General features: G+C 34.5%; 1 protein-coding gene and 1 long non-coding RNA gene across 8 annotated transcripts in view; one reads left to right on the top strand and one right to left on the bottom strand.

The window, feature by feature from the left end:
- Positions 1-9,098, top strand: part of LOC111332560 (thioredoxin domain-containing protein 3 homolog) — a 30,424-nt gene that overhangs the window by 7,594 nt on the left and 13,732 nt on the right. For 4 of the 7 annotated variants that reach the window (XM_022937917.2, XM_022937920.2, XM_088744322.1 and 1 more), the window contains exons 2-12: positions 664-721; positions 1,062-1,165; positions 1,982-2,053; positions 2,176-2,292; positions 3,171-3,258; positions 3,982-4,044; positions 4,763-4,845; positions 5,658-5,785; positions 6,071-6,199; positions 6,743-6,817; positions 7,438-7,556. In XM_022937917.2, the coding sequence (XP_022793652.2) occupies positions 664-721; positions 1,062-1,165; positions 1,982-2,053; positions 2,176-2,292; positions 3,171-3,258; positions 3,982-4,044; positions 4,763-4,845; positions 5,658-5,785; positions 6,071-6,199; positions 6,743-6,817; positions 7,438-7,556 (1,036 nt within the window). The remainder of the gene's footprint in view (positions 1-663; positions 722-1,061; positions 1,166-1,981; positions 2,054-2,175; positions 2,293-3,170; positions 3,259-3,981; positions 4,045-4,762; positions 4,846-5,657; positions 5,786-6,070; positions 6,200-6,742; positions 6,818-7,437; positions 7,557-9,098) is intronic. The other 3 variants (XM_022937918.2, XM_088744321.1, XM_088744320.1) reach the window with 1 other exon arrangement.
- Positions 8,023-8,264, bottom strand: LOC148716508 (uncharacterized). The gene is made up of 2 exons (XR_015995085.1): positions 8,182-8,264; positions 8,023-8,085 (listed from the first exon to the last, which is right to left on the bottom strand). It is a non-coding gene; the product is annotated as an uncharacterized LOC148716508 (long non-coding RNA).

Below are 9,098 nucleotides of genomic sequence, written 5' to 3'. Positions count from 1 at the left end.
TGTTTGGTGGTAATTTTATTTTAGATGAGCTTGCTGCACATCAGATAAGAACTATTGCAATTGGCAATTATACAAGAACAGTGGCAGATCTAGCAGAGGGGCCCAGGTGGCCTGGGACCCCCCTATTTTGGGTAAAAAGAAAATTGCCAAAAGAAGAAAAGCTGGGAGGTGCACATACACAACCCTCACTCCCCCCCCCCCATAGGTCTGAAGAACCGGTTGTAAAAAATTTTTTGAGTTTGATGGTTTTGTTTTAACAGTGGGTCTCTATGTCATCTGATATATTAAAAATTTGAAATAGCTTTTGATGCTAATATCTACTAAAATGCAAACCTCTGGCTAAGTAACAATGATTAACTAAAATGATGGATCTCTCCATATTTGAATGTAATTTATAATCACAAAGAAAGTCAAGTCTTGCAAGAATAATAGCAGAGCTTTTTTAACAGTTATGGAATTATTAATAACTTATAATTTAAACTAAGTACTCCATAATTATTATTATTAATATTTTTTATGCAATGTTTCTTTCAAATTACAGCAATCCTGGTAATCACTAATTATATATTAATAAATGAACACAGCTGTAGTATTTAGCACTTTAAAATGTGCTAGCTGCTAATAATGGAGTTTACAGAAGGAGGTTGTCTTTCTTATTTAAAGGTTGAAATTAAAACCCAGGAGCAGTGGGATGAACTGTTATCAAAGGAAGGCCTGATAGGTGAAGTGTAACTTTGAGTGTGTAAATATTTGATGATCGAAATTTTTCCTTGGGTTTGATCTTTTCGAACCTGAGTTTGATAAGAATTGTATGTGTCTCAGACTGTCACAGAGTGAGAAGCAAAAAAAAAATGAAGGAATGAATGAATGAAAGTAACAAATATCATGAAACCACTATAAACTGTCAGTAGTAAAGGAAAGGAAATTTTAAAAACCAATTTTCCAGATAGTTTTAATGTTATGTGGTATGTAAATGAGTCATTGGACATTATTTCTTGTAGTGTTGTGGTGCTAGCTCAAAGTTTGTGAGATGTATTTTTATTTTACATATTAATTTTCAGTTGCAGATACCTATTCAGCTTGGTGTGGTCCATGTAAAGCAATTGTTAGTTCCTTCAAGAGACTTAAGAATGAATTGGGAGATGACCTGCTCGTATTTGCAACTGTAAGTTGTCATTATTATGATTATCTTTTTTACTAAATTATCTTATCAGTATTAATGTTTTTTATGATCATTATCATTTATTACTAACGATCATTATTATTATTATTGTTATAAATTAGGTCTGGAATATTGTCTAGCAGAATCATAATCATGTAAAAAACACCACCACATGTTTCCCACAGTATACAGTAGCAGGCTCCAAGTTCTTTAACTTGTAACCACCGGAAACATGTTGAGTTTATTTTTACTCTTAGTTTCTTTCTTGCTTGTGGGGTGGGTTAAGATGAAGACACAGCAATGCTTTATTCTTTCTCATAAAGATTGGTAGTGGGTTAAAATATTATAATTATATATTATAATTAACTTGTAGAAGTGTTTGACATGAACCTTCTCCCTATAATATTTCTATATACTATCCTGCAAACAGGTAATGAGATTACTCAAACTGATCAGGTAAAAGTTTTATCCTGATCTAACATCAAATTCTCAAAGCTAATTTACAAAAAAATGTGTAGTAGCTAGAGGAGAGAATGAACAATCAGATCTTGGGAGTTAAAGGATTATGGGATTGAGTGTGACAGGGAGGTCGATTTTCAAACCAAAAATTCCTTTTTAGTGGGGGCATGCAATTTTTTTTTTCAATCATAAAAATGCTGGAAATCAAGCATTTCAGCAACAATAATCTTAAGTACTCATATATCAATGTATAAACTTGTCATCTCATTACATCATAGCTACTGGTATTCGATATACCGGTAATTTGTCATGAGTATTTCTTATTGACTACTTATATGCTGTACTAATTGCTTTCAAAAGGCTGAGACAGATTCCATCAATTCTTTGGAGGCTTACAGAATGAAAAGTCAACCAACGTTCCTGTTCTATGCTGTAAGTAAAAGTAATCAAACAGTTTCCAGCTACTACACATTGCACCGTGGTTGACTGTGTGCTGACCTTATGGCATCAATTTGATTTCAATGCAGTCAAGACATGCATCTCTTGTCTTTCAGGGTGGCCTTCTGGTAAATGTTGTGAGAGGATGTAATTGCCCTGCCTTGATTAAAACCATACGAGATGAACTTGACCAAGAACACAAAGTTATTGATGGAAAATGTGATAGAGTTCCAGTAAGTAATAGATGTTCCTCCCAAAATAAGGAATAGTCAGCTATTAAATGGCATGTACATGTTTTTTTTTCCAAGTTTCCATTTGTAGTGATGTCAAAATTCATTTCCTTCAGGATATATGGATGTATGAAAAGTACAAGTAACTACTGTACAGCTGCTCGCTGTAACATGAAACTGGTACATACTGTACAGCTGCAACATGTAACAGGGTGTAACATGTAACTAAAAGCTAGCTGCTGCATTATGCAGTACTTACACCATTTCTTGGTGCACTCAACTCATGATAATTCAAACCACAGCTTACTATAATTTTGATCTTGAAATTCAGGCTAATAACTGGTATTGCAATCCAATTTCTCCTGAATTTCCATCCTGTTATTTTGACATGAACCCTTGCTAACTTAAATACTAACTCAAAGTCACTCAATTTCTCTTCTGAAAATTTTTTTACATAATCTTAGTTTTAACTGGAACAATGTTCATTAAACTAGTTGATGTAATTTAAAACAAACAGTGCTGTTTGTTTTAAATTACATCACCTAGTTTTAAACTAATTAAACATGTAGTTTCAAATTTTGATTATTATGCAATTTGCAACAGATCATTATTTTGTTAAAGTAATGAGATAATAAGTAGTTGAAATTGAAAGCGATGATCAAGAGTAATCCTGGGAAGGATTGATGTGGGTGCAAATGTAGCTGTAACTGATATTTTGACAACCTCAGCAGAAGTCATCATGAAAATGAAAATGACATGAAAATGTCAAAATGTCATTTCACTACGAACATTTAATAGTCCTTACCAGGATGACAGTCTCACCCGGCTACACAATGAAATACTACTGTGGGGTTCAAACAATTAGCTGTTTTTTGTTAAAGTTTGTTGATCAAGAAGCCTTTAAAGAAACAGTTTTTGAGGAGAAAAAAGATGAAGAAAAGGAGATTGAGGATGAGGAAGAAGAAATAGGTGAGCTTCTGTAAGGGTGGGATCAGTGGAACTTAATTACCATTAAATTCAGAATTTCAAAGTTGAAGATTGCTGCAAAGTACATGTACCGGTATGTCGATATTCACACTTTATTTACCCTGTATGCAGATTGACTAACAGGGTATTCCTTGTGGCCCTGACTACACTTGAAATAGGTTGGAGCACACAATTATGGGCTTTTTCCCTTAATTTAAAATGAGGACTCAGAAATAAGTGTTTAAATGTTTATTCATGGTAATTTTACTTGACTCACTGCGGTAATCAAATGAATGTGATTTGAACAAACTCCAACTAATAGCATTCAGGAAAAAGGAGAGAATATTACCCATAATGATGTTTTCACTTTAAAGTGTGACCAAAAATAAGAGCAGAGCTGAGTGGGCCAATAAATTCAATGACTATGGCACATATTGTGACTGATTTAAGGGCGGTGGGACAATCCAAAATATCAAGTACTGTGCAACAAACTTCCACATACCTGCAGCTATCATTGCTTTTCTTAGTTAATTGTCATCTCAAATTTGACATGCCAGATTGTTTAATGCAGAATTATCCATTATGTTGTGGTCAAACTACTAACACTTAGTCGCAGTGATACCTTTCAATGTTAACACTATTGGTAGATACAAGGGAAGGATATATCTACTTCCATTTAATTTCTATCATATGGAAACTAATCAAATACTGTTTGACCTGTCAAAGCTGAGAAGATGACCAGAAGTATGAGCAGAAAGGTAGAGAAGAAATTACTAGAGGAACAAAAAGGTAGCCAGCCAGCTGATAGTGTAGTTTATTTTAAAAGAACCAGGATAACAGAGGCTCATACTGTTATTCTGTTATGTCCTATTAGAGTTCAGATCAGTTTGCTGATAATCAGTCAGGTTTAGGTTTGAGAGAATTAAAGACATAGTATTCACTCTCACATAGTGTACACTATAAAATAGATTTGAATTTTCTTGGTGTAAAGATGTAATGCATACAGTATGAAATATTATATCAAAGTAGCTATTTGTATACTTTAGGTAAACACATGATTTCGAGTGCAATTTGGAATAAATAAGCATGAGTACCGGGTAAATTTTTTCAAAGACTAACAAAATTGCATGAGCCCGTAGGGCAAGTGCAATTGTATGGTCTTTGAAAAAATTTACAAGTGCTTATTTATTCCAAATTGTACAAGGAAAATGATGTGATTATGTATTAATAATATACATGAAAAAATACGAGGTAGCTTATCATAATTATGCAGAAGAAAAGCGCATGCATCACGGGCAAAAATAATTGATTCAAACCCTGAATTAACTCTCTTCTGCACTTAATTACCTGAAAACTGCATTTATCTTATTTTAATAACCAATCAGAACTGAGAATTTTTTTCATGTATATTATTAGACTTTAAATTACTCTTTACAATAATTGAAATTATGAGTTTTATCAAGGGTCTGCAGTCACCCTCACTCAATCACTTTGTTTATTTCTGAAGTGGAACTTCCCAAACAAGTTACTGTGGCCATCATTAAACCTGATGCTGTTAAAGCTGGACTTGTTGATGAGATTATTCAGAAGGTAATTATTACCATGTTCTGCCAGTAAATTTTTTTTGTGATGCAGATTCTAATACCAGGTATTTTCCCAAGGCCCCTTAGAACTACTACTTCAATGTAATTTATTCTTTGGCTAACTAGCTATAAACCCCATCTTAGTCAATTGTGGTAATGCAGTCAGTTAACTGTTGGTAACAACTTTTAACCTCATGCACTCTTCCATTTTTAAAACCCTTTTCTTGCAAGAATTTTCTTACCCCCAAAATCTTGAAAGTGTGTGATCCTATTCTTCACGTAGTAGCTCTCTTGAAAATGCAACCCCAGTATTAATAGTTAATCCAGTCTTGAAAATTTGACCCCATTCAGTGGCGTATCCCTATTGGCCTATACTAAGGGAGTCCCTATAGCTATACTACTGATATATGATCTTGGTCATTGGGTTTAATGACTATGGTTACTCAGGGTCACATGCTGACTGCAGACAAGTAAAATAGACTTGCTCTATATACACTCAGAATTAAAAAATACATAAATGCATGTCTTACCTTCTTCATTTCTTTCATTTCCCATACCCTCTTGCCCTAATCCCCCAGGAAGATGATGCTTGTGGCATTAACAGCTATGCGGTTGAAACTCTCACTTTTTGCAAACAAATCAGCTTCAAAGCTCTGTGTAGTTCATGAACATTTGAGACATAATCAGGGAAGTTGTTAATTTTATGTATTTTAAGAGCAGGTCTGGTTATTAAGTGCAATATTACAAACTCTGACTTTAGATCCAAACTTGTAATTGAAAGGCTCATTTTAAAGCTCAACCATTGTTTTCTTTGTACAGGTTGAAGAGTCTGGTATGGAGGTTCTCAAGAAAGAAGAGAAAACTTTGTCGAAAGAAGAGGCTGCAGAATTTTACAAGCAACATGAAGGATCTGAACATTTTGATCAGCTTGTTGAATTTATGACTAGGTATTGTGAACACAAGAGCTGAAATATTTAAGTTCAACAGAAGCAACAGTAGCAGTCAAAGGTTTAAAATGTTGTTGATTGTTATAATTATAATCTTAACAAGACAAAAATTATTTTAGTGTATATGCATTTACAGGCACACAAAACATTCAGATAGGTCGAAAGGGATTCAGTTTCCTTCAATTCCCAAATCACTTTTTTCTATTACCATCTGGCCTGTCCATTTTGTGAGGAATTAATACCCCCATAATTTGCTTTACATTTTCCTTTGATTGTTTTTTGTAGTGGCCCATGTATGACTCTGTTGTTAAGCAAAGGTGGTGACTCTGATGTGGGTGATGGTACAATTGAATATTTCCGTGATCTTATTGGTCCAAAGGATGTGAACATTGCTAAGGAGGAGGCACCAACTAGGTAACATTATTTATAGAGGGTAACAAATGGGGGGGGGGGGGGAGGGGGGCTGATCCCATTTCAAGCGTGAAGTTTATGAAAAATATGTCATATAATTATATAAAAGGGAAAATAAATTAAAATCGATCTCACTTCACATGTTCACAAGTTTATTTCTTGCAAGGTGTGTGAGCAGAATTAATTGCAGCCAACCAATTGCATTCATTTGGTAACTTTTTCTCCTTATCAGGAACTTAGGAAATGTATAGAGAACAATATATTAGACTAAGTGCCTTTGCACTAGAAGGACTAGACACAGAAATAAAGGTTATTATGTGTGTATATATGTGTGTAACAAGAACTTGCATACTGGTGTTAATTAGGCTGTAAAGGGTTCGCAACATTTTAAGTGAATATGGGTTATGGAGATCTCCTGTGGCTTGGGTTGTTATTGGTCTTAAATGCAGTTTAAAAAACTTTGTAAAATAATACAAAGCTCTTTCATTGTTTGGGGTCTGAAAATATATTGCATGTGGCCTGACATTCAGTTAATTGTTACTGCAGCCTGCGAGCTCTCTATGGTACAGATACTGTGATGAATGCATTACATGGCTGTGATTCTGCTGAAAGTGCAGCCAGGTGAGCCTAGTTATATGCACACATCTCTACAGGTGTATTGATATTAATTAACAACTAGTACTGCTCAATTATTCAAAACTAAATCAATACTCTCCATTATCAACAGTGTGCCAGGTGGGTAAAAAAAATGCAATTTAAATATTATACAGTTTATTCAAACGCTTACTCAAAAGCTTACTCAAAAAATGCATTTAACTATTTGATAATACGTACAGAACACAGAACACCACCAAAATAATGGCAATATTTGTAAAAAGAGAACAATTAAGCAAAATTACTCTATACTTTTATCTATCAGTTGGACCTCTGGGTTATAACTAGCAATATGAGACATTTATATGTAAAACATAGTATTTAACTGGCCCAATTACACGGTTGTTTTTGTGGAAACATGTCTATGCCAGGTCTGCTAGGCACATGCTTTATTTATGCATATGAGAATTTTCTATAATATACATGACCCATAATGATAATTAGTGTGACAGGACTTTGATTGTTACTGAGAGCTGATCAAGGCTTTTTTGTTGTTTTTAAAAATTTAAAGTTAAAAAAACTTCAACACACGTCATTTTACAGAAAATTATGTTTTCTTGAAATTTTATCCAGTTCTTTAATTTCAGGGAGCTTGCATTTTTCTATCCTGATTTTGTGGCTCCTACTGTTACACAAAAGAGAAAGAAGAAGAGGTTGCAAAGGACTCTTGCTCTTATCAGGCCTGATGCTCTTCGCACCCGTAAAGGTAAAGTATAAGAGAACTAATACTAGGGCTTCAAATTTAATTTATTTCTTTTGACAACTTCCCAAGTTGAACATATTTATACTTAAAACTCACTTCTGCATTCAAAAAGTTCAAGTTGCACCCCTTGCAGTGAAACTTTTCCATTGTAAACTGTCTTCAAATGTACTTACACTGTAAAATTTTTCCATAACTGCCACCATTTTGATTATTGCTCATGCAGCAACCTGGCAGCCCACCTGTGATGTGACAAACTTCATGCACTCCTCCTGACTCAAAAAATTAAGTCAATTAAAGATCATCAGCTGTGAACTGCATCAGTTGTGGTATTTACCATTTCATATATATGCTGCCAGGCTTCTGAGTTGTGTTCAAAGTAAAGGTTATTGTTGCGTTCCCGATGCCGCAGACATGTGGTGTTGTGCACCCGAGTTCACCAGTATAACCACAGTGTTGAACTTTAGACAAGTAGCAGCATCAAACTCTTTATTCACTTAAGCTGGCAGTCTTTGTACAGCACAGGCGGTAAAAACTATAGAACGGATACATGAAGGTTTGATATAAGGAAAACCAAAAGACTATAAAACTAGAAATGATAAAAATGAGGAATATTACAAGCGTAACTTACATCGGATCTTGACTCCGGGGTAGAGAACTCCCAAACTCTGGTCGGCTCCGTAATGGTTTCACTACAATGACTCTTTGCAACTGAACTACTTGCTAATAGAAGGCGAATTTAGATCTTACACTTTGACGTAGGGGAAATAGAAATGAACAGTTCTTTGTGTAGCTAGCTTCGAGCAGACATTTGCTAGTCACGGAATAGAAATCAAACAAAGTGCTAACAAATTTAATAGAAAGTCATTGAAAGTTTCTTAGTGTCTTTGTGCTAAAAACGGGAGAGTTACATATATAAAAAAGATTAGAGTTTGCATCCGTAAACGTGACAGTTACTCCAGAATCTCAAGAGGTGCTGAGTACTTATTTAATAAGCAAAGGAACACATATTTTTGGGCTCTAGAACATGATAAAGTCACGCAAGAAGTTTGGAAGACTCGTGATTTGTAAGCTTTTGCAGTGATCTCCCAACATCCCAGGTGGCTTTAACTCACTTATATATAGAGCCCTGAAAATGTTGCTTTCCATTGTTTTACATGTAGGCTCTATGACCTGTTAACGCATATCTGCTCGGAAACTGAATTGACTGCGTTCATTATGTTACATTAAGTCTAAAATTGACATTGCAGCAATGGCAGCGAAAAAGGTTTCAATTGATGGTTTCTGGAGCACATGCACCTCTTTTGCAGCACATTTTTTTCTTGTATACTCTGCAGTAAGATTACACATTTTCTATAAAATTATGCTTATCAAATAAGCAGAAAAAGAGACCAAATGCACTATGTTGTTCATAGCTTAATTACCAGAAGCTATTGATTTGCTAAGATTATCTATCCCTAGCCTTATTAGTTATTCTCAGCTGAGAAGAGTGGTTTGAAGACCAATTGGTTGCATGGACTTTTTTAATGTTCTCTTGAAAAGTAATGA

This window comes from Stylophora pistillata, chromosome 14 (assembly GCF_964205215.1).
Source record: "Stylophora pistillata chromosome 14, jaStyPist1.2, whole genome shotgun sequence".
Classification (NCBI taxonomy): Eukaryota; Metazoa; Cnidaria; class Anthozoa; order Scleractinia; family Pocilloporidae; genus Stylophora; species Stylophora pistillata.
This window is presented reverse-complemented; position numbering and strand designations above follow the sequence as displayed.